General features: G+C 49.1%; 2 protein-coding genes across 7 annotated transcripts in view; one reads left to right on the plus strand and one right to left on the minus strand.

Annotated features, from left to right (window-relative positions):
- Positions 1-6,750: 6,750 nt before the first annotated feature.
- On the minus strand, positions 6,751-24,121 carry DRAM2 (DNA damage regulated autophagy modulator 2). Of its 3 annotated transcripts, none has more exons than XM_074528178.1 (9): positions 23,971-24,121; positions 19,317-19,408; positions 15,729-15,886; positions 14,674-14,741; positions 13,983-14,122; positions 11,667-11,844; positions 8,272-8,354; positions 7,508-7,600; positions 6,751-7,066 (listed from the first exon to the last, which is right to left on the minus strand). In XM_074528178.1, the coding sequence occupies exons 3-9, from the start codon at positions 15,857-15,859 to the stop codon at positions 6,959-6,961; spliced, it is 801 nt and encodes a 266-aa protein (XP_074384279.1). In that variant the 5' UTR covers positions 15,860-15,886; positions 19,317-19,408; positions 23,971-24,121; the 3' UTR covers positions 6,751-6,958. The 3 variants fall into 3 exon arrangements, with proteins under 3 accessions (XP_074384279.1, XP_074384281.1, XP_074384280.1); XM_074528180.1 differs by lacking the exon at positions 23,971-24,121 and adding an exon at positions 22,569-22,699; XM_074528179.1 differs by lacking the exon at positions 23,971-24,121 and adding an exon at positions 22,487-22,547.
- Positions 23,128-24,250, plus strand: part of CEPT1 (choline/ethanolamine phosphotransferase 1) — a 33,278-nt gene continuing 32,155 nt past the window's right edge. Inside the window, exon 1 of one of the 4 annotated variants that reach the window (XM_074528175.1) lies at positions 23,128-23,255. The gene's annotated coding sequence lies outside the window, so the exon portion shown is untranslated. Of the gene's footprint in view, positions 23,256-23,945; positions 24,130-24,250 lie in introns of those variants that run through there. The other 3 variants (XM_074528176.1, XM_074528177.1, XM_074528174.1) reach the window with 3 other exon arrangements.

Below are 24,250 nucleotides of genomic sequence, written 5' to 3' on the forward strand. Positions count from 1 at the left end.
GAGTTCTGGAAATGCTGACTGTCACCCCAGGAGTGAAGGTGACTGGTGGCCATCCCTGAGTGCAGCCCAGCCTGGCAGGAAACTGTTACACACTGGGATTGCTGTGCTAAGTATGTGCGAAATCCATGGATTTAGGATAAATTACAACTTCAAGCAAATTCCTGGCAAGAATCAGTGGAAGACCATTTAGGAATTTCAGAGTCCAAAGAGCAGAGGTGGCAGTGAGTGCTGGACAGAACAGATCAGGAAGTGAAGGTGGTACTGGGCAAGTTGCCAACATCAGCCAAACCTGGTGCCTTGGAGTCCCTCGCCAGAACTGTCCCTGTGCCTGTCTCCTGTACTGGAGACCCACCACAGACCCAGAATTTCTATGTGAGGCACAAACCTTCACAGAGGTCTGTCCTAGACATAGAATCATTGGATCATTTAGATTGGAAAAGGCTCTCAAGATCATCAAGTCCGACCATAAACCTGAGGTAGCCAAGCCCAGCACTGACCCAGATGTGGGCATTGCCAGGTGCAGCCCAGGAGGCCAACTGGGGGTGGCTTTTAGGGGACTCTACCAGGAACACCCATCAGATGAAGCTCTGGACAGACAGTAGCATTGTCACATTCACAACACAGCAGAGCATAATTGATCCAGGAGGTTCAGGAATGCTGAGGATAAACTCCAGGTGCGAGAGGAGCCAGCATGGAGAGGAGCTGTGCTGGACCTTGTGCTCACCAACCAGGATGACCTGGCAGGGAATGAGAAGCTCGAGGGCAGCCTGGGCTGAGCGAACATGGAATGGTGGATTCAGGATCCTCAGGGCAACAAGGAGGGCACAGTGTGCCCTGGGACTCAGGATGGCTCTTCAGGGACCTCCTTCATGGAGTCTCATGGGATAAAGCCCTGGACGGAAGAGGGGCCCAGGAGAGCTTGTTCGTATTTAAGGATCATGTCCAAGCTCAGGAGTGATGCGTCCCAAGCACAAGGAATTTGGACAAAAACTCCAGGAGGCCTGTGAGGGTGAACAAGGAGCTCCTGGACAAACTCAGAGTGTGGAAGCAAAGACAGGCAGCCTAGGAGGAATACAGAGGGATTGTCTGAGCAGCCAGGGATCAGGTTAGGAAACCTGAAGCCCTGGTAGAGTTAAGTCTGTCCAGGGACGTCAAGGGCAACAGAAAAGCTTCTATAGGTACACTGGTGATAAAAGGAAGACAGGTGAAAATGTGGGCCCTCTCCAGAAGGAAATGGGACACCTGCTTTCCTAGGACATGGAGAAGTCTGAGGTTCTCAGTGTTTGTGCCCCAGTCTTCACTGGGAAGTGACCCAGTCACACCGCCAGAGTTGGAGGGGCAAAGGCAGGGACTGGGAGAAGGAAGAACCATCCACACTGGTAGAACCACAGAATTCCAGAACCTTTAAGGTTGGAAAAGCCCTCCAAAGTCATCAAGTCAAACTTGTGTCATCGAGTCCAACCTGTGACTGACACCTACCTTGCCACTCAGCCCAGAGCACTGAGTGCTACGTTCAGGCATTCCTTGGACACCTCCAGGGGTGGCAACTGCATCATCTTCCTGGGAAGACCCTTCAATGCCTGATCACCCCTTCCAGGAAGAAATTACTCCTGAGACTTTCCTGGTACAACTTGAAGCAGTTCCCTCTTGTCCTGTCCTTTGTTCCCTGGGAGCAGAGCCTGACCTCTGGCTGTCCCCTCCTGTCAGGAGTTGTGCAGAGCCACAAGGTCCCCCCTGAGCCTCCTTTTCTCCAGGCTGAGCCCCCCAGCTCTCTCATCCTTTCCTAAGAGGACTCATGCTCCATACTCTTTACCTGCTCTGTTCCTTTCTCTGGGCTTGAGAAGATAAAGTATCTTCTACTGGAGTATCTTAAATACTGCAGTAAAGGAGTATTTAAGGAATATGAAGGTGCACAGGTCTGTGGGATCTGATCAGATGTGTCTGTGGATCTTGGGGGAACTGGCAGAGGAAGTTCCTAAGCCACTCTCAATCACATTTGAGAAGTTGTGGCAGTTCAGTGACTGGAACATGGAAAATTGGACCCTGTTCTTCAAAAGAGAAGGCAGATGCAGTATGCTACAGGCCAGTCAGTCACACTGGTGTCCAGCAAGATCATGGAGAAGATCCATCTGGAAACTGTGCTAAGGCTCATGGAAAATAAAAGGTGATTGGTGACAACCAACATGGCTTCTCTGAAGACAAATTGTGCCTGACAAGTTTGGTGGCCTCCTATGACAAGGTGACAGGGCTGATAGGTGAGGGCAGAGCAACTGACATCACCTACCTGGAGTGTGCAAAGCATTTGACACTGTCCTGCAGGACAGCCTTGTCTCAAAACTGGAGAGACATGGATCTGATGGGTGGAACACTCCCTGGATAAGGAATTGGCTGGATGGTGGCACTCACAGCGTTGTGGTCTGCAGCTGGAGACAAGTCTGAGTGGAGACCAGTGGCAAGTGGTGCCCCAAGGGTCCGTGTTGGGACCAGTGCTCTCTTTGTCAGTGACATGGACAAGTGGGAATGAGGCACCCTCAGTGTGGTGCTGACAGTGAGGTGTTTGGTGGGGTCACACACACTGGAGGAAAGGGATGGGGCATCCAGAGGGAGCTGGATGGGTTGGAGAGGTGGGAGCGTGTGAACCTCATGAAGTTCAACAAGGCCAAGGATGAGATCCTGCCCCTGGGTTGGGGTGACCCCCAGCACAACTCCAGGCTGGGGGAAGAATGGACCAGCCCTGAACAGAAGAACCTGGGGTATTGGTGGATGAGAAGCTCAACAGGAGTGACTCCATCAGGGATGAGGGAAAGCTGACAGATGTCATTTATCTAGACTTTTGTAATCATTTGATGTGGTTCTCCCCCAGTATCCTTCTCTACATTGGAGAGATGGATTTAACAGGTGGACTGCCAGGTGGATAAGGAACTGGTTGATGATCACATCCAGGCGGTTTTGGTCAATGGCTCAGAGTCCCAGTGGACATGAATGACAGTGGTGTCCCTCATGGATCTGTACTGGGATCAGTAGTGTTCCTCAGGGGTCTATACTGGGACCAGCATTATGTAATATCTTCATTAATGACAAATAAAGGGATCTAGGGCACACTGAGCAGGTTTGTAGGTGACACTGAGCTGAGGGGGCAGGGACACCCCTGAGGGAGAGAGTCATTGAGAGGGACCTGGATGAACTCAGAAGTGGCCCATGGGAAACTCAAGAGGTTTAATAAGGCCAAATTCCAGGTGCTGCAGCTGGGTCAGGGTGACCCTGGGATGGATCCAGGCTGGGGGTGAGCAGATGGAGCAGCCCTGGGAGAATGACTTGGGGGTGTTGATGGGTGAGACCTGGATGTGCCTCAGCCCAGAAATACCCCAAGCCCTGGGCTGATCCCCCAGGGGGGCAGCAGGGGAAGGGGATCTGCCCCTCTGCCCCACTCATGCGAGACCCCACCTGCAGAGCTGCCCCAGCCCTGGGACCCAACAGCAGGAGAAGGATATGGAGCTGCTGGAGCAAGTTCAGAGGAGGCCGTGGAGATGCTCAGAGGGCTGGAGTCCCTCTGCTCTGGAGCCAGGCTGGGAGAGGTGGGGGTGTTCAGCTGGAGAGAGATGCTCCAGGGGAAGAGAAGGTTCCAGGGAGACCTTAGAGCCTCTTCCAGGGTGTAAAGGGGCTCCAGGAGAGCTGGAGAGGGACTGGGGACAAGGGGGAATGGCTTCCCACTGCCAGAGGGCAGGGTTAGATGGGATATTGGGAAGGAATTGTTCCCTGTGAAGGTGGGAAGGCCCTGACCCAGGCTGCCCAGAGCAGCTGTGGCTGCCCCATGCCTGAAAGTGTCCAAGGACGGGTTGGACAGGGCTTGGAGCAACCTGGAATAGTGGAAGGTGCCGTGCCCATGACACAGTGGTGGAATGAAGTGATCTTTAATGTCCCTTCCCACCCAAACCATCTTGAGATTCTATTAATCAAGATCTGAGGACTGTCCACAGAATGAATCCCTGGGCAGAGCTGAACCAGGGCCGCCCACAACAGCCCAGGCCAGGGCTGGATGCTCAGGCTTGGGCTCATGTGGAGCTCATGGGCCATGAGTGTGTGAGGAGGTCCCAGGGGGCTGGTCAGGGCAATTCAGGTGTTTTAATGGACCCTGTCAGTCTGTTCAGTGCTGGGCTGGTCAGGCATTGGAAGGGACTGCCCAGGGAGTTGGAGGCGCCATCCCTGGAGTTGTTTAAAGGGTGTCTGGGTCTCGCAGGGTGATGTGATTTAGGTGTTATGGGACTACAGTGGCAGTATGGGATGGACTTGGATGGATGATCCTGAAGGTCTTTTTCAACCATGATGATTCTATGGGAGGTGGGACCCAACCTAGACCCTGGGTCATGACTGTTGGTGGGACTGCAGAGAAAGGGAAAAAGGCAGGGAGGGATTCACAGGGAGTGTGTAACTCTGGAGCAGCTGGGAGCAGGGAGCTGCTCCTTGTTGCTGCACATTCATCTCTTGGCAAAGGGTGAAACAGCAGGAAAAGGGTTTTGCTGGCATTGAGGAGGCCCCTCAATGTTGTTGTTGTTAAACAAAGAAGAGTTGGATGCTCTGAGGCTGAATTTCCATGGATCTGCAGCTGAGCAGGAATCCCAGCATGTAGTGCTGGGCTGATAGGGGAGCAGTGAGGGAGGTTTGGGGGCTTTACCTGTAAACCCAGGAATGTAGTGGTTTAGGCAGTAAAATCATAATCTTTGAGGTTGAAAAAGCCCTCTGAGATCATGGAGTCAAATTCTCCCCAGCACTGCCAAGGCCACCATTAATCATGTCCCCCAATTGCCACATGCACATGGTTTTTTTAAATTCCTCCAGGACTGGTGACTCCACCACTGTCATGGGCAGCTGTGCCAGGACTGGACAACCCTTTTGGGGGATGAAATTTTTCCTACTGTCCAACCTAAACCTCAGTCTGCCCTGGCTGGCTCATCACAGTGACATTAAGTTACAGAGAAATTCCTGCTCTCTGGGGCAGGAATTTCTTCTGGGATGTCGTTGTCAGAATGAACCTCTCTGTGTTTCACAGGGATCCATGGAGAAAGCAGTGAAGGGAAGGTGAGGAAAGCCCTGTGAGCAGGTAGATGCCTTTTAGAGCCTCCTTGAGAGCTACATGAATGCATCAATTGGGTTTTTTTCTTCTCTTCCCATCATATCAAGCAAAGAGCTCTCTCTGTCTCCTTCTCTACAGGGATCCCATCACTGTTGGCACCATCTCTTGCTTAAACTGTTTGTCTAATGAGCCTTGGGGGAGGCAAAGGATTCTCTCAGCTGAAACATCACATTTCTACATTGGAGCAGTTAATCAGGAACTGGGCTTTACCTATTCCCTGCTTAGGAAGTGTGTGGCCAAGTGTGCAGCTCTCCAGGGTGGCTGGGATCCCTGAGGATTCATCAGCAGGTGAAACAGAATACTTGAGAAACCTTCCCAGGCCATTGAGCCCAGGGTTCTCTCTGACTCCATGAGAATCACATCCCCCTGTCCTCTTACCCCACTGCCCTCACTAGTATTGCATCTTTTGGCCCCAAATGTTGTTTCCACTCTGTGGATTTTCTGAACCAGGCTAGAGGTGCAGTAACAGGGATGGAGACATCCCGTTTAAATCTGGAAGAAAGAAGCTACTCAGGGAAAACTGGGGTTTCCAGGAGGCCTCCAGCTTAGATTGATTTCTCTCCATGTGCTTTGTCTGCTTCTCCAGGAAGGGAAGATGTCAAAGTAAGGGACTCTGGAGCGGGAGGGAATGTGCTGGAACTCATGTACAAGCCTTGAGCAGTAACTTGGGAAGGGAACTGAGCTATTCCTGCCAAGCAGGGCTCAGAGGCAGTTGTGGAGGTACTTGGTAGGTCTGTGTGCAATCAAATATCCCCTCAATCTGCTGTACTTTGGTAGAATTAGAGATATTTGTTTTTAAGGCTTCTGACTTGGCCCTGGGCATGAGTGTGGGAGGTTGTGCCTATGGATTGACCCTAGAAGCAGCTGGTGGAGCTCATGGAGCTCGGCCTCTGGAGCACACAGACACTCCACAGGGCTGGGATAAGGGCTGTCAGCACCCTGGGAGCTGCTGGAAGCAGCTGGAGGAAGGAGCAGCTGGCTCAGATTGGAGGCTCTCAGGGAGCACCAGGGATGTCGAGAACACAAGGACAGGGGTGGCACTCTGGGGTGTTTAGGGACAGCTCTTGGCTCAGTGGGAACAGGACATGGGCTGCCTTGGCCAACTCTTCCACCTGTGTAACAGGGATGCTTGGCATGAGAATTCCTGGGTCAACCTGCCTGTCAGCTCCAACAGCTGCCAGGGAGAGGGAGGGAAGGAAGGCCAGGCTGGACAGGGCCTGGAACAAGCTCGTCCAGTGGAAGGTGTCTTTGCAAGTGGCAGGGGATGGAATGGGATGGGCTTTAAAGTCCCTTTCTGAACCAAACCTTTCTGGGATTCCATGGCTGTGTGGTTCCTGCTGCTCCTTGTCACTGCTCTCCAGAGCCAGCACAGGAGGGAGCTGCTCAGCTGCCTCTTGACCTCCAGAGCAGGCTGGGCTGTGAAGAGTTTTTTCCCTATGGGATGCTCAAAGGATGGGGTGGCTTTGGGGTCCAACTACAGGGCATGGATCAGCCCCTGGGCCCAAGGGGAACAGAGGTGACGGTGGAGGCATCCAAAAGGATTTGGCCTGAGGAGCACTGGAGAGAGGAGGGTGAGGGAGGTCAAACTGGGTGTGGAGGAAGAGACGAAGAGACACAACTCATTAATAACCTTCATTTAATCCTTCATGACATTGGAAATTTTGGAAATGTCACAGACTCATTCACAGTACTGGTAACATTTGCAAAGCTGTGCAAAGCCCTTGATGTCAAGTACAAGACAATCGCTTCATACATTTTTTAATAGAAAATAAATGTTTAGAAATAACAGATGTTATTGCTATTAAATTCCTGAGTTCTCTCCATCCATCAGATGCTCCCTGCTATGAGCAGTGCCTGATCTTCTGCCCTGAAGCTCCCTGGGCTCTCGTACAGGGTCTGGCCCTGCAGGCTGACCACGGCTCGCAGGGAGATTTTCTGTGGAGGAAAAGCAAAGGGGGTCCCTGTCAGTGGCTCCCTCACTGCCTTGGCACTGGGAAGTTCAGTGGCCAGAGGAAACACCAATAGATCAGCTCAGAACCATGTGCCTGGCTCCTAGCTGTGCTCTGGACTGGTTCCATCATTTGCCTTGTCCTGGAGGAAAAGGCCCCTGTGGCTGTGACAGGTTAGGCAGGGCCAGTTAAAGCCAGCCTGATGCTGGAGCTGCAGTAACACAGCAGGGACAGACTCTGTAGGGATCACAGAGCTGCTCATGGGTCTCCAGCCCTGGTGACTGATCCACGCCAGGTTAATGGCTGGACTCCATCACCTTAAAGGTTTTCTCCAACTAAAATGATTCCATGATCCCATAAAATCTAATGCTGCCCTGCAGCTCCACACTGGGTTATTCAGAAACAAAGAATGTTAACTTCATTTTACCTGGAAGTCACGGATGTAGGTGAGGAAGAAGCTGAGGAAGGAGAATGCCAGTGACCACTCGGAGACGGTGCTGATCATGTGGGGGGTGTAGCCCTGTGTTACAGAGGGGAAAAATCTGTGTGAAAACTGCTCTGTTTGGAACCTGCAGTGGCACAAGGATGGCTTGTGACTTGTGACATCCCATGTGAGATCCTGCATCCAGAACTATTCCCACTGGACACCAAAATCCCTTATTGTATCTGGAATCTCCAAGAATGAAGTACTGAAGAATGAAAATGACCAGAAAAACACCTGCTCTAACTGGGATGATGCCCACTTTTAATGCTCAATCCAGAGCTCAACTAACAAAGAGCAGGGAGGTTCAAGGCCCTCCTCAAGATGCAGGAGGGATTAATTTAGAGTTACACTTGAAGATCCAACAGTTTTGTGCAATCAGAACTTCAACAAGTGCTGGCACAGGTTGCCCAGAGCAGCTGTGGATGCTCCATCCTTGGAAGTCCAAGGCTAGGTTGGACAGGGCTTGGAGCAACCTGGGATAGTGGGAGATGTCCCTGCCCATGGCAGGGGATGGAACTGGATGGGCCTAAAGGTCCCTCCCAACCCACCCCAGTCTGGGACTCCACAATTCCAAGGAGCTGCTGGCTGGTTCTGCTGGCACAGCTCTCTCCTCTCCCACCCCAGTCTGTGTTGTGAACTGCAGGAAGTTCCCACCTGTCCCTCCAAGTCCAGCTGGATTTGGTCTCCATTCCCCCCCAATCACTTACTCTTTCCTGGGGGTTCCAGTGCAGCTTCTGCACCAGGTTCTGTCCATACAAGCCACTGTACAACACAACTGAGGACACAAACACTGAGGGAAGAGGTTAAAGAAGATTCAAGGCCAAGAATTAGGAACATGGAACTTGCAGACTCTGTTGAGCTGAGGCTATGAGATCTCATCCTGAGGAGCAGTAATGGTGCCAAGGATGTTCATATTGTGCCCTTCAACCTGTAGCTTGTCCCAACCCACTGGTTATTGTCATGTGAAAAGGTTAATTTGAACCTAAACCCATTATTTCTGTTCTCTGTGTGCTGCCTCTCATTATTCCTCTGATCAAACACAGCACTCTCATGGAAGTGTTTAAGCTATGATCAGATGTGCACACTTACTAAGCATTTTCCTGGTATTTCCCACCCTAACAAGAGTCTAGATCTCTTCCTCTGATGGCCTGTCAATGTCTAAACTACCTTGCATTCTTGCTGTGGGCCACAGGTTGGAATTCTGTATTACCTGCAGCAGAGAGGATTTTTGGCTTTTCTGTTTCCCTCTTAGTCAAGGTTTGAGAAGCTTTGGATTTCACCCCATGTGACAATGATCCCCCATTTAATCCAAGACCTGGATCTTTCTGGAGTGGTTGATGTCACTTCTTCAACATCTTAGACGGGGAAGGTACCCAAAAACGTGCTCTTGCTACACAACAAATAAAACTCAGATCATTAATTTATAGACAACCTGATTTTCATAGGATTAAGACATTAAATTCTTCAGTGGTTAGTGAGAATAACATGAAGAGCCTCCTGATGTTAAAAATTAATTTTGGTGGTGAACAAGGCTGGACTTCCTAGCACAAACACGGCCTTAAGAACCTAGACTTCCAAAGCTTATTTAAAAATGGATGTGAGTGGTTTAGGAGCTCTGGTTACTGATTGGACCAAAGAACCCCAATTTTCTGCTTAATTGAACTGGGCAGCTCTAGGAGCTGTTTGTTATCTGCCTGAGTTCCTGCTGCAGTGGGAAGAATTTAATCACTGTGATATAAAAATAACTGGTTCCCATTCCCCTCTGCCCCCCAGTACAGTGGGTCATCAACTGCCTTGCTCTGGGCTGGCACTTCTGCTCTTACACTCCACCACAGGACCAGGAGTATTTTCATAGATTCAGAGAATTGTTTAGGTTGGAAAAGACCTCTGAGGTTGAGTCCAATTTTTCCCCAAGGCCAAGGCCACCACAAATCCATGTCCTCAAGTGCCACATCCACATGCCTTTTAAATCTCTCCAAGGATGGTGACTCCCCCACAGCCCTGAGCAGCCTGTGCCAGTGCCTGACCACCCTTTTTAGGAAGAAATTTTCCCTGATATCCAACCTGAACCTCCCCTGGCACAGCTTGAGGCCATTTCCTCTTGTCCTGGCCCTTGCTCCCCAGCAGCAGAGCACGACCCCATCCTGGCTGTCCCCTCCTGTCAGGAGCTGTGCAGAGCCACAAGGGCCCCCTGAGCCTCCTTTCCTCCAGGCTGAGCCCCTTCCCAGCTCCCTCAACTGCTCCCGGTGCTCCAGACCCTTCCCCAGCTCAGTTCCCTTCCCTGCACACACCCCAGCCCCTCAGGGTCTCTCCTGTCAGGAGGGGCCCAGAGCTGCCCCAGGGCTGGAGCTGCCCCAACAGTGCCAGCACAGGGGATGGGCACTGCTGTGACCCCAGAGCTGACACAAAATACATTTCCTTCTGTCTTCCAGTACCTGTTACAACCATTTAACCCAAGGCTGCAGACTTCTCCCTTTCCCTTTCTTTCCTTTATTACATTATGAGCTGTTAATTTAGAACAATAATTTCCCTTTTCTTCCTCTTTCATTGTTATATATGTACACATCATTACTTCTATAACTTCCCTATAATTTTGGTTAGACTACATTGGCACAAAAATCTCTATAAATCTGAGGTTTGTGGGCTTTTGGCATCTGTAAGAGGAACATAACTTGCAGCAGATCGCATTGTTCATAGAACATATTTTAGTTTCACCCATTTGGTCCCTCTCTATTCAAAGCTGAAAATCTAGTTTGCTAATACCAAAATTTTCTGTTCAATACAACAATTCTCAAAGTTTCTTGGATGATTTCCTTGCTGCCTGCCAAGGCCCCTCAGCAGGTGAAGGTTCTTCATGATGGATAACAAGCCTGTGCCCCACTGTCCCTGTTCCTATGACTCCTACAGATTCTGTAATCCTGCAGCAGCAGGGATGGGAGCCCAGTGAGATGCTCCAACCTTGGGAAATGGGACATAGAGTTTAGTGTTGGTATTGGCTGCCAGCCTGGAAATACGTGGGACTGGTGGGGATTAAATCAGTGGCCTAGTTACAGCTGCAGAAACAGTGTCTAAGCAATGGGCTTTGCAACTTGTGTCTCTGGAACTCAGGAAGTTTGGAGTTGTTGTCCTGTTTGACACAAAAACTGAGTTTAATTTTTAAATCCAATCTCCAAGTCCATTATGGTGAGCAGGAGAACTGTTCTGGTGGAGTTTCCTGACTGTTTCAATGACTGGGGAGAGGAAAAGGCCTCTATTTCTGAGTGAGTTTGCTCACATTTGTTATATAAATATATGGCAAATGGGAATGGATTCCCACTGAGAGGTCCCTTCAACACAAACCATTCTGTGTTTCTCTCTTTCTTAAACCCCACAGCTGCTTCCAGCACTTGGAATTCAGAGCTGAAGGGGGTGATGGAGTCTGATGCTGAGGGAAGGTGGTAGGGAATGCCAGTCAGAAATATCTTGTCTTTTGAACTGCAGGATGGGCAAGGAGGAGATCAGAGGTCAAAGTCCCCCCCGAGTCACCCTTGAAATGTGCTCCAGACTTGTCTCCCTGGCAAGTGCCAGCACATCATCCCTGCTCCAGAGCCAGCTGGCACAGGCAGCCCTGCTCCACATGGTCTCTTTTCCTCTTGTGCTACATTCTGGGCTTCTTTTTCAGTTGTATTCAACTCTAACACTCTGCACCATTTTTGTCCTCAGGAACACACTTTTATTTCTTACCTGTTCTTTTCCCCCCATTGAAACCACCCATCCTTTAAGCACACTTCCCTTTGGCCCCATATTTCTTAATTTAGTCAGACCTTTTGGGGATAAACTCCTATTTTTCCTGTTTTCAATCTCTGGTGTGCAGTAGGAAAGGGGAGGAGAAAGGGAAGTAACTGACCCTCTTACCTTTTTTTCTTTTTAACATCCAGGGAGGAATATTAAAAGTATTAAAGGGATTAACCATTTTCCCTGAAATTCCCAGGCTGGAATACAGAACAGGGCACACTATGGGGTGTACAATCAAGGACTCTTGTGGCATGGTGGTTCAGCTCAAGTAGGTGTAAATCCTATGGAGACTGTTGGGTTTTGGTGCCAGTGCCCAGACAAAGGATACTGCTCAGGATGCTGGAACAGCTCCACAGGAACACGGCCAGGCGGGCCCAGAAGATTTCTTTGCTGTGAAATTCTGGCTGCATCAGGTAGGAGAGGACGGTCTGAACCAGCATGTAAATGGAGCCCACCCCGAAGGTCAGGCAGGCTCCCAGCACATGGATGTAGTACAGGATGCATTTCTGGGGAAAGAAAGTGCAGCCTGTGAAAACCTGGTTTCATCTTCTTTTGTAAAGCTCTGGCATCCACCCCTCAGTGACCTCCCCCCATTCTGAGCTAAGCAGTTCTGGACTGTGCCAGTCCTCAGGAGACTTTTCTGGAAGCACCATTGTAAGATGTTTGGAAGCCAGAACCTGCCAGCCTCTGGAATTCCTGCGTTTGTTAAGTTCTTGTGGTGAAGTTACAGGTCACAGCTGTACCTTCAATACAGGAATTTGTGAGGGCTCTTCTCATAAATGGACAATATCACAGGAGTTGGGTGAAAGAATCCCTGCAGGTGGGCAGGGAGTGGGAGTGACAACGTTTCTACCCCAGGAACCTGTGCATCTATGAAAGATTATGTAATACAGGACAGGCACAACATGATTCTGGCACCCAATTTTGGATTAAAAATAATGAGGTTTTGCATTTCTCTGAATGAACTCTGGTTTGAATAAAGATTGTTTGTCAATTTAGTACCCTGGAATACTCTGGAGGAACAAGGTTCAATCAAGCAGCAATACTTAAAAACACCACCAGGAGGACCAAGTGTCAAATAGCAAAAATAACTAAAACCAGAAGATATTCCAAAAAATCCAACCCAACTAAAATTTTATTATTAAAATATATGTGTGTGAAAACTCAGGTGTGTTCACCCCTTTACTCTCATGCCCAGCTTAGCACATGAGCCAGAGACAGGGAACAAAAAGTGTCATCTGACTTGTTGCACAAGGCAAGGCCTGGCAGCCTCCTGCACCCCAATCATGCAGATGTTTCCTTCCCTAAAACATGAGGTTCTCTGTGTATCTTAACACTTAAGAACAAGCTTTTCCTTGTGCACTTTCTGTGCACAAAGGAATTTTAAGTTCTGCATCTACAGATGAGAATTTCTATTTAAGAAATAAGCAGGTTGCAAAGGTGTGTGCTCCAAAATCATGTACTGTGCAGGGAGGTGTCAGCAGAGAGAAATTCTCTATTTTCACACTTGGAGGTCTTCAATCACCAGTGGATTTCAGGGCAATATGCAAGTGCATCACTTCCAACTTTTGTTTTGCTCAAGATTAAACGAGGCACAAACTGTTACCAGATTACCATGCACCTACTGGGTTTTGACTGTTGTGAAATACAAATAAAGTAGAAAATCCCTTTCTTGAGGGCAGTGGAGGGAAATAACGGAGTTGAGCAGACCCTGGAGGATTCTTCTCGTGTGGAAGTGTGGAATGGGAGGCTGGGACCTCTGAGGGCTCTAGAAAATAGTAAATAGATTGAGGCCTCCAAAAGAAAAAATGCCTAAATGAGGGTGCTGAGGTTTCTAAGACAGGGGGTGCTAAAGCACTTGAGGAGCTGTGCTAGGGAAGAGGTGGAGCTTCCCAAGAGCTTTTCCTCTTTTGTTTTCCCTGTCCCTAATCCAGCAGGAGCCTGAGATGACACTATAGCCTGTGGTGGCTACAGGCACCACAACAGAGCCCCAAAATCCATCAGGTAATTAATGTGCTGGCAAATAAAGCCAATGAAGGGGAGCTGCTCATGGTATGATGAGTGAGACTATCAGATTTTGGAGTGGAAAGTATTGGGTAGAAAAAAAAATAGAGGCCTGGGATGGAGAAAATCAGAAGAATTAATGTTGCAGAATTTTAAAGAATTTGAGAAGGTTTGAAGGAAGATCTACCCAAGAGGGCAGCTCTTCCAGAGCTGGGCTTGTGGAGTTGGGTCATTTTGTTGGCTTTACTTCTAGTAGTAACAAGTTTTTGATACCTTTTATACTATTTGATATCTGATTTCCCTAAGCCACAGTTGTGGGCTTTCAATCTGGATCTCAGGCTTTCAAGCTGCCTGGAAGGAAATCCAAGTGCAGCTTCTGCAATGCTTGGTGGTTATGAATGTTTTGAAATGTCATGAACAGCTTCTCACAAGTCCCAAAGCAAATAAGGAATAAATAGCAAATTAAAAGTCAAACCTTATATTTTTAAACTGTTCTCTGTAGAGAATTTCACAAAGAAGCAGTTTGCCACGGAAAGTTGCAAAGAAACTGCTAACACTGCAGTTTATCAGGTGTGCCATTGGGTATCTCAGAACAGACACAGCTCTGGCAGGGGCAGAGCAGTGCAGGCAGAGCACAAACCTGGAAATTTGCAATAATGCAGAGTCCAAAGCAGCTCATCCATCCCAGAGTGAGGCCCAGCTTATTCAGCCTGAGGATCTTGGGTTTTTCTGGGCTCAGGGCAGACACTTGTTTGTAGCGGACGTACATGGTGGCCATCCCTGCCAAGGACAGGCACAGGCAGTGAGATTCCTGCAGGGGAATCCTGCAGTGTCCCTGCTTACCTGGAAAGATGCTGAGGGTCAGAGGCAACTTTTAAAATACAGGAAATTTTTAGGGCACAGTGAAATAGGAAAGGTGAAAGGCTGGAAATGAAAATTGAAATAATATAATGGCAAACGAGTCAAATTAATAGATTTTTCTGATCTATTTCATTTAAAAGCCATATTAGGTTGTTTTCCCTGCCTCCATTGTTGCAGCACAGGTAAGGTGAGTGCCTTGAATTTGCATTTTTATTGCTTTACTTTTCTGTTTGTTTTTTTGAATGCATGTTTTGTCCTTCTGGAATCTGCAATTGCCATACTGGCAATTAATGGATAACATCCCTGACAAACACTTTGAATTGTTTAGGAGGAGTGAGATTTATTGCTCAGTATTTAGTTTTTGAGTGAGAATTCTGGGCTGTTTAATGATCTTAAGGAAGTGAACTTTTTTTAAGCTGATGCATTCCTGAACTGCCTGCAGCTCACCAAGGACAGTTTTCTGTACTCACCCAAAAAGGTTGAAACATTTAACATGATCCCAAATAAGCATCTTTCAGGTGGTATTGTCCCTGTATCACTGGAAAAGATAAATGTGGTGATAACATATCCTATATTATTTATGTTAAAAATACTTCCAACACAACTTTACTTATTTCAGTCTACAAAGGACTCCCACATGATAGTAAAAAAGAGCCTCCCACATGATTTTCATTGAATTTTTCATTACTCAAACTATGCTCTGCTGGTTTTAGAGCTGTAGAAATCACCAGGGTAAAGACAAGCTCTCCCTGGCACAGGGAATGATCATGCTCAGAGTAACTGTTCCTTTCATATTGGTCTTGATGCCATAAAGGTGAATAAAAAGGATTAAAACTGAAAAAATGAAGAACATGGAAAACTGAAAGAGCAAAGCTTGAGTTATATATATCAGCCTTGACAGAATAAAGTTGGCAATGTAGATTTTAGTATGGATTTTCTGGTGCAACAAACCTGGTGGCAGCAAGTGGCTTCACTCTGAGCAGGGATGTGGTGAAGCACCCCAGGGACGTGGTGAGGCACCCCCAGTTCATCATCATTTTAAGGGTATGCTCACAAAGCCAAAGCTTAAGAGTTTTGCACAAAAACAGACAGCTTTAAATAGAGTAACACATAAGTCCCAGAATGGGTTGGGTTGGGTTGGGTTGGGTTGGGTTGGGTTGGGAAGGACCTTAAAGCTCATCTCAAACACCTCGTTCCAACCAGGGACATCTTCCACTATCCCAGGTTGCTCCAAGCCCTGTCCAACTTGGCCTTGGACACTTCCAGGCGTGGGACAGCAACAGTATCTCTGGGCAAAGTGTGCCAGGATTCACCACCCACACAGGGAAGGAATTTCTTCCTAACATTTAGGCTGAATTTCCCCTCTGTCAGTTTATATCACCAATAACTATATCTCTAATGGCTCTAAAGAGTAACTTTAGAACTGGAGCTGCTGGGTAAGAACTGCTATTTAAGTCTGGAGTTGGGAAGAATTCACAGGAGTGGGGTCATTTCAGTGCTCTTTCACAGGGTGGACATCACTGACCTGATGTAGGGCACCAAAGGGTCAACATGGTGCAGGACAATTGCAGTAATGTAGGAAAACACAAACGATGCTGCTGACCACACAACCAGCGCCACGGGCAGGAACGAGAGGCCTTGCTGGAACCACCACATCTCAGGGCTGACTTCTGCCTCCAGACACTGGCAAGAACCAAATGCAAAGGTTTACTAAGAGTTCTCAAACACTTACTGAGATTCTCAAATTTACTGAGTTCTCAAGGTTTTACTGAGAGTTCTCAAAGGTTTGCTGAGATTCTCAAAGATTATCTAGGATTTTACTATGAGGACTCTGAAGTTTTGCTTTCCTTGAGGCAGGCTGCTTCCCATACAGCAGTTTGATATATCTCAGTTCTCTCCTGCAAACCCAAAGTGAACACTGACTTCACAGAAGAAATCATAAATATGCAGAATTAAACCTGGAAATGTTAATTCTGAAATTCTTAGAGTATCATTAGAAACCAGTACTGTCATTTTACTATGTGGCTTGGATTTTTTGCTGCCAGAAAAGGGTCAAGTGGGTCACTGTGAATAAGTGACTCCATTTTCTTCTCTGCCTTGTGTCACAACCCCAGGTCAGTAGAGTGAGCTGACAGAGAATGTGTCTCTGCACTGACACTGCAACTGATGGTGGAGCCTCCAGCTTCTATTAACACTTAGCTGGGCAGATGTGGAGGAAATGACCCAAAATTACTTTAATACCTGCCCTCAATTATTCCCTGTCAGACTCTGTGGCTTGACATCTGTTATAGAGTCCCAGGGCTGGACGGGATTTTAAACTCCATCTTGTTCAACCCTCTGCCATGGCAGGGACACCTTCCACTATCCCAGCTTGCTCCAAGCCCTGTCCAACCTGGCCTTGGACCCTTCCAAGAATGGGGCAGCCCCAGCTTCTCAGGGCAACGTGTGCTAGAGCCTCACCACCCTCACAGGGAGGAAAATCCCAAAATCCCACTAACCCTGCCATTAGTTGCACACACATTTGTTTTATTTTCTACTCTGAGTCCTCTTTGTCTCACAGTCTCATTTTGTTGTCCCTCCATAATATGCTGATGGGCTCTCTCAAAGCACTGGGGGAGTTTCCTGGGCTCACTGTGTTAATGTTGAGCAAACAGCTCAATTTCCCCACATCTCCCATGCTATCTAGATTTGGGTATTGCCAAGGAGAAGACTGTACTGAGGTACCTGTACTGAGGTATCTCACAGAGTGGGACAGAAAATTACTTTGCCATTCAGCAACAATTTTTCAAGATTAGTTTGTTTTTTTTAATTTGTCAATGTTTAGGATGAAATATCAGTGAAAATATAAAAACCCTTCACAGTTTAGATTTAAAAAAAATGAAGTAATGTTTAGATCTATTTATTCTATGCTGTGAAGTTAACTTTTGGAAGATATCACTGACGGAGGTTTCAGAACATAAACCCAATTCTTTTGTGGAGAGTGAATCAGAACTTTTCCATGGATTGTACTATCAATAATAACAATATTAACAGGGCGGGGGCACCTTTCACTAGAGCAGGTTGCTGAGCTCCAACCAGCCTGGCTTCAGGACCTCTCAGCTATCTGAGGTCACTGCTACCAACCACAACCCTCACACTCAAGGGTTGCTCACGGCAGTTGCTATTTTACAGGTGAGAGGAAAAGATCCACGTGCAGTGCAGTGAAATTATGACACTGTACTCACACTGTCCAGTTCCCTAAATCTCAGCCTGACAGCAAATCTGTGTCTCAACTCTTCTCTAAGAGCAAGAAGGGTATCTTAGGTTGGAAATGAGGGGTGTATTCTATTCCTATCTGATGGAGGAGTTATCTTCTGTTAATTGGGCAGTTTTTCTTAATCTCTTCCACAACCCATCCTCCCTCCAGGAGGTATGTGCTGTTAACGAGGCCATTGAGTGTCACTGCATGATTGATCAAATTCCATCATCCCATTGGGAGAAGCTCTGCCCGGAGGGAGGAGCCAAGCATTCCTACCTGGATAGAATCAGAGATCTGGAAGGCCACAGGCAGCCTCTTCCACTGCATTCCCAGAGGAGCAGCCTTTTCCCCACTGCATTCCCAGAGGAGCAGCCTTTTCGCCTGCATTCCCAGAGGAAGACCAGGCCCATCTACACCGCCCCTCGATCTTCAGAGGAAGACTCACACCCTTCTACAGGATCCCTGCTTCAACAGAACCACAGCTGGCACTGCAGGAGGGCTGAGCCACCATTGGATGGGGCTGCTGCCACCTCCCTGACCCACAGGGTGCTCCTGCTCTGACTCTGTCCGTGTTGTTTTGTATTACTGCATTGTTAATTTTAATTTTACTTTCTTCCTAATAAAGAACTGTTATTCCTGCTCCCATATCTTTGCCTGAGAGCCCCCTTAATTTCAAAATTATAATTTGGAGGGAGGGGGTTTACATTTTCCATTCAGGGGAGGCTTCTGCCTTCCTTAGCAGACACCTGTGTTTTCAAACCAAGACAAAGGGCCACCCTAGTGAGCTCACACAGAGAGAGCTGTGACTCCTCCCTACTCTTGCTGCAAAAGCAAAGTAATTTGCTACTAGCTTCAAACACAACCAGAGCTATTTCAGCCTCCCAGAATGGCTGAGGTGGGGAAGGAGCTCTGGGGGTCACCTGGGCCATCCCCCTGCTCAAGCAGGGCCACCAGAGCCAGCAGTGCAGTGTGACACCCCAAGGATGGAGATATCACAACCTTTCTGGGGAGCCTGGGATGACCAGTGCCAGTCACCCTCACAGGGAAAAAGTGTTTCCTGATGGTCACTGAGAGAAGAGGTGAAAAAGTGTTTCAACATTGTTAAAACTGGAGACTGTAAATGGAAGATGAAAAAGGATGAAGGTGAAGACCAAATAATGGAGAATGAACATCCAGGGGCATCCAGGCAAAGATCTGTATGTGAGAAAAGCAAAATAATGTTGAAAGAAATTAGAAGGAAGTATTGAGAGATTTTAGAAGGGCATGGCCTGGGGTGGACAGGCTGAAAGAAAGGAGGAAGAGAAAGGAAGAAAGAGGAAGCACCAAGACTAGAAAGTCTCATGGCCAGAAAAAAGTTGAAACAAAAGTGGGTGAATCTTGCAAGAGGTCAGAGCTGGTCAACCTTCACAACCCTTGCATAGATTAGACAACTACAGCCTTGTAAAGGTGAAGGTTCAGCTGCTTGAGAGAAAGCTGGTTGGGGACAGGTAAAGGTGTCTAACAGGATATGTAGTGAATAAGAACAGATTGACAGAATTCAAGTTGCCTGATCTCTTGCCCATTTTTAAGCTAAATATAAAGTTTGCCATCTGATCATGATTTTAAGACTGCAAGCAGTAATGACTATAACCTCACAATCCCACCTCTAGTATGAGTAAATTGGGAATTTGAAAGAGAAATGAGGATTTTGCATGACATTCTCTGTTATAAATGTTATGTTCCTGGGTATGTAATTCCCAGCTCCAACCAGTCAGTCTGAATATACTTTTCATTTCACATTTAAATATTCACAGCGCCTTAATTTTATTTCTGAGCTAACATACTTTCCCCTGCAAACAAACCAACCAACCACCCAACCAACCACATTCCACATACCTGAGAAAAAGGGCAGCAGAGGACATGTCACTTAAGGGGAATCCAAGGTCATTTTTCTGCTGACACTCCACATTCGTGTCATTTTTCTCACTCTGAGATATAAAGGTAAAAAAGCAAGATGTGAGGTTCTTCTGTACCTCTTGCCACGTTTATTCTTCTTAGCACCTTCTGTTAGTCAGTGCTGCTGACTGGACACAGGTTTGACTGTTGGCTTGCCCCACACTGTTTTTCCTGCATTCCAAGCAGGTTAAGGAGTGAAGCTTGTGTGTGGTGGGGAGGTAGAAATGAAGAAAAATTGGTGATTAAGGCTCTTTGATTTTAGGAGTTGTCTACACAACCATTTAATTTGAACTGAAGAGCTTTCAAGAGATGAAGTGAATGCAACTAAAACCAGTGTCTAAGACCATGGCTTTCACCTAAGAAAGGGCACAGAACATGGAGACTTCCCACTTCATTGTGGACACACATCCCAATGTCCTGCTGGTACAATGCTAAATACATGGCTGGAGAGGGCCTGGAGCAACCTGAGTATCATAGGACCACTGAAGCTGGAGAAGGCCTCTAAGATCATCAAGTCTAACTATTCCTCTGGCACTGCCAAGGCCACCACTAAACCACATCCTCAGGTGCCACATCCACAGCTTTTAAATTCCTCCAGGGATGGTGACTCCACCTCTGCCTTGGACAGCCTGTACCAGTGCTGGACAACATATTCCAGGAAGAAATTTCTCCCAGTATCCAACCTGAACTTCCCCTGGTGCAGCTTCCTCTTGTCTTGTCCTCTTGTCCTGGCCCTTGTTGCCTGGCAACAGAGCCCGACCTCCCCTGGCTGCCCCCTCCTGTCAGGAGCTGTGCAGAGCCACAAGGGCCCCCTGAGCCTCCTTTTCTCCAGGCTGAGCCCCTTCCCAGCTCCCTCAGCTGGTCCTGGGGCTCCAGACCCTTCCCCAGCTCAGTTCCCTTCCCTGCACACACCCCAGCCCCTCAGGGTCTCTCCTGTCAGGAGGGGCCCAGAGCTGCCCCAGGGCTGGAGCTGCCCCAGCAGTGCCAGCACAGGGAACCACGCTGGGCACACCATGGCTGTGACAACCCAGACTCCACTGGCCCACCTGGGCTCATGTCCAGCCACCGTTACCAGCATTCCCAGATCCTTTCCCAGCTTTCCAGCTTGGAGCATTCCATGGGGCTGTTGTGACCCAAGGGCAGAACATGGCATTGGTCTTGTTGACTCTCCCCCCGTTGGCCTCAGCCATGGATCCTGCCTGTCCATTTAATCAGCCATTCCATAACTCCTGACTCCTCCTCCCACAGGTTTGAGGCACTGCCTTGGGGATGCAGAGGGGCTGAAGCTCTGTGGGGATGAAGCTCACAGACAATGCCGATTCTCTACCTGCTGATGGTATTTATGTGCCTGTGCAGACTGATTTACCTGGGCTAGGACAAGCTTAGTAAAGCAGAACAGCTATTCCCAACTTTTCCCTGCACACTGCCCTTCATACAAAATAAAGGCAGCTCATCAGCACTGTCTGCTCCAACGCAAGCTGGGCAGCAGAGAAGCCCTCACTCTGTTAGGACTGGGAATCTCTGTACCCTGAGCTGTCACTGAGCCCAGAGCTGAGCCCTGCACATGACTTATCATCACTTTCATGTGGCCTGGCACAAAGAGCACCTTCAGTCACACCACAGAGCTCTGCTGAGGCACAGCTTCTTACTGAGAGTGTATGTGCAGGCTGGTGGAATCATGGAATTTCCTGAGTTGGAAGGGACCCACAAAGATCATCCAGTCCGTCACAGACATCTTTTATGAGAAATCTTTTCCTTAGGATGTTTCCTCTTGAGAAGCTAAGAGGCCTCAGGAACAAAATGTAAACAATGATTATCTGCTGCTGTGGAATGCAACAGGTGGATCTGTGATTGGTCTCATGTGGTTGTTTGTAATTAATGGCCAATCACAGTCAGCTGGCTCAGACAGAGAGCCATTCTTTGCTATTCTGTTCTTAGCTAGCCTTCTGATGAAATCCTTTCTTCTATTCTTTTAGTATAGTTTTAATGTAATATATATCATAAAATAATAAATCAGCCTTCTGAAACATGGAGTCAGATCCTTGTCTCTTCCCTCATCCTGGGACCCCTGTGAACACGGTCACACCAGTCCAGCCCCTGCCCTGCACAGACCCCCCAACAATCCCACCCTGGGCACCCTTGGCAGCGCTGCCCAAACACTCCTGGAGCTCTGGCAGCCTCGGGGCTGTGCCCATTCCCTGGGGAGCCTGGGCAGTGCCAGCACCCTCTGGGGGAAGAGCCTTTCCTGAGATCCAGCCTGACCCTGCCGTGGCACAGCTCCAGCTGCTCCCTTGGGGTCCTGTCCCTGCTCACAGAGAGCAGAAATCAGAGCTGTCCCTCAGGAGGAATCTGCAGCCCCTCAGGAGGATCATCCTGAGGCACCAATTGGGCTCTGCCCCTCTTGCCTTCCCCAGCAGAAACCCTCTCACTAACTCTCCTTACACTAAAAGGAGTTTTATAATTTTCTCCTCCTTTAAATTCTCTCATGTCAGTCAAGATCGACCCTGAGTTCTTTTCTCCCTTCATCTCTCACCTCATTAAATATTTTACAGTGGAATCAAGTCAGTTTTCCCATTGTTCTGGTGCAGACTGCACATCTCCAACACAGGCTTCACTCTGCAAATCCCTGGGCACAGTCAGGGCAGGGTGTGCTCCAGGCTGTCCCAGCTTCCTGCCCTGCATCCCTGCCAGCTCCCAGGCTCTGTCTGGGCACAGAAAGAGGCACCTCCAAACACCAGGAGGCAGAAGGAATTGCCATGTGCCAGATGCAAGGTCCTGAGATAAATGATTATCAACACCTTGTCCTATCCCCTTGTTTTCAACAGGGAGAAGGAAAACATAAACTCGTTTTTTCATAAGCTCCTTTGCAAGCAGATTATACAACAGCAATGGCCAGCCTCAATTTTCCATATAACTATGATTTTCTTAAACATCTATTCTGATCTTCAGGCACTTTAAGGTTCTAAGGTTGTTTTTTTTTTAAGCTCCAGTTTGAGTATCACAGATTGTTTACAATATCAAGGGCAAGTGAAGAAAGTGTTTCAAAAGCAAAGGAGATTTTAACCCTCTGGAAGTGTTTCTCCCAATGCAAGAATGTAGCCACACCCTACCCAGGCTGGAGCATGTGGAATAGAATCTCCAAAGGAAAATGAAAGGTGGGCACGACCATCAAGGGCAGGAAGTTTACTTTACCTGGAATGACAAAGTTGCAAAGATGGTTGAGTTACGTGGGGAAAAGAGAAATTCCTGAATTACGGATGATCCCTGTGTTGTCAACCTGCCTCTTTCCTGCTCTGCCAGCCAGGCAGTGATAAAGCACTACCTAGGGACACTTCTGTTGTCTCCAGCAAACTGTCAGTGGACAGTGCTGAGGGGAGGACAGAGGAATTTGTCTGTGCCTTCCTAAACAAACAGAGGCTGGATGGGGCGGTGTCTGAACAGCTGCACAGGTTAGGTCCTACTGATAAGCCACGGGTAAAGGTCACTGATCCTCAAAGCACTGACGTCAGAAGTAGGAAATGTGTCACCTCTGCTGTCCCTGCTGCAGGGTAATGACAGGTGACTCATTTTGGGTGTTTTCTCTGTACAGACACCAAAAAAGTTGCCATGAAATCTTTCAGTCCTGGAGGGCAGCTTCCAGGGGGTCTCCATGTTCTCCCGTTGCCTGACTGGGAAGATACAGCAAGGCCCGGAGCCAACCCAAACAGTGCCAGTTCAGTGTGACACAGGGTGTCCCCAAGCCTGCCTGGGACACCCGGCACACGGTGACAGTGGCTGGTGCTCCGTGTCACGGCCCTGGCCAATCCCACTTGTCTGAGCCCTCGGGGCAGAGGCACCGGGAGATTCCCAGGGGACAGCTGGGACTGGAGTCACTGCAAGGTCACACCGGCAGTGGGGGCGCTGGGGGCAATCAGAGAGCAAAGGGAAAAGGAACCAGGATGGAGGGAGGTTTAGGAAAGGAGGAAAGGGGAATGAAGGGGAGAAACGGGAGGCTGAAGGCAGAGAGATGAAGGGGAAGAGGGGCTCATTGGGGGCCTCGGGGCAGAGGAGTTACTGGAAGTGATGGGGGGTCACTGGGGATGGGTTGGGGGGGTCACTGGGGCTGACAGGGGGGCACAAAGGGGATGAGGGGGATTTGTCAGGAGAGGGAGGGAGGGCAGCTGAGGTTTCTGGGGGTCCCGAAGGGCAGTGGGGACTGCAGAGCACCCGGGGGGGGCTGCAGTAGGGTGGGTGACATGGAGGGGGTCAGGGGACACCGGGGGGTCATTGACAGACAGGCCATGGCGTCACTGAGGATGGCGGATCTCTGAGGGGATGACAAGGGGTTTCCAAGGGGGTGTCTGACGTGGTGACAGCGACATCGGAAGGTCGCTGAGGGGGATAAAGAGGGGTCCCTGAGGGGGTGACAGAGAATCTCGGAGGGGGTAACAGAGAGTGACAGGAACACCGGGCGGTCGGCAAGTGGTCGGGTGATGGTCGCTGGGGGGTGACAAAGGTGGCTGGGGAGGTTGTGGGTTCTCTGAGGGGGTGGCAGGGCTAACAGGAACGCGGGTTTGGGGCTCGGTGTTTGGGTCCCCCCGCTCCCCCCCTTCACCTCAGCCGCTCCGGCGCCGTCCTCGCGCTGCCCCGGCCCCGCCCCCGGCGCGCGCTGCCGCCGCCTCCTTTCCGGCCGTCGCAAAAGGGGCGTAAAAGCAGCGCCGCCCGGTGCGGGGAGCGGAGGTAGTGCTGGGGGTGCCCCGGCGGCGGCAGTGGGGTCTGCGCGGGGCCCCGGACGGGCGGGGAGTGGGGGCGTGTGGGGGGGAGCGGGGAGGGCCCCGAGGCGGGGCTGGGCCGGGGTCCGGGGGGAGCCGGGGCTGCGCCGTGGGCGGGGGCGA

This window comes from Zonotrichia albicollis, chromosome 28 (assembly GCF_047830755.1).
Source record: "Zonotrichia albicollis isolate bZonAlb1 chromosome 28, bZonAlb1.hap1, whole genome shotgun sequence".
Classification (NCBI taxonomy): Eukaryota; Metazoa; Chordata; class Aves; order Passeriformes; family Passerellidae; genus Zonotrichia; species Zonotrichia albicollis.

Excerpts from the sequence above, each read along its gene's own strand:
- DRAM2 (XM_074528178.1), bottom strand. The coding sequence starts at position 15,859 with ATGTGGTGGTTCCAGCAAGGCCTCTCGTTCCTGCCCGTGGCGCTGGTT. Across the intron at positions 11,845-13,982 it reads GCATTATTGCAAATTTCCAG|AAATGCATCCTGTACTACAT; the intron begins GTTTGTGCTCTG and ends TTCTTTCCCCAG. Across the intron at positions 7,601-8,271 it reads ACTGGAACCCCCAGGAAAGA|GGCTACACCCCCCACATGAT; the intron begins GTAAGTGATTGG and ends TCTGTAACACAG.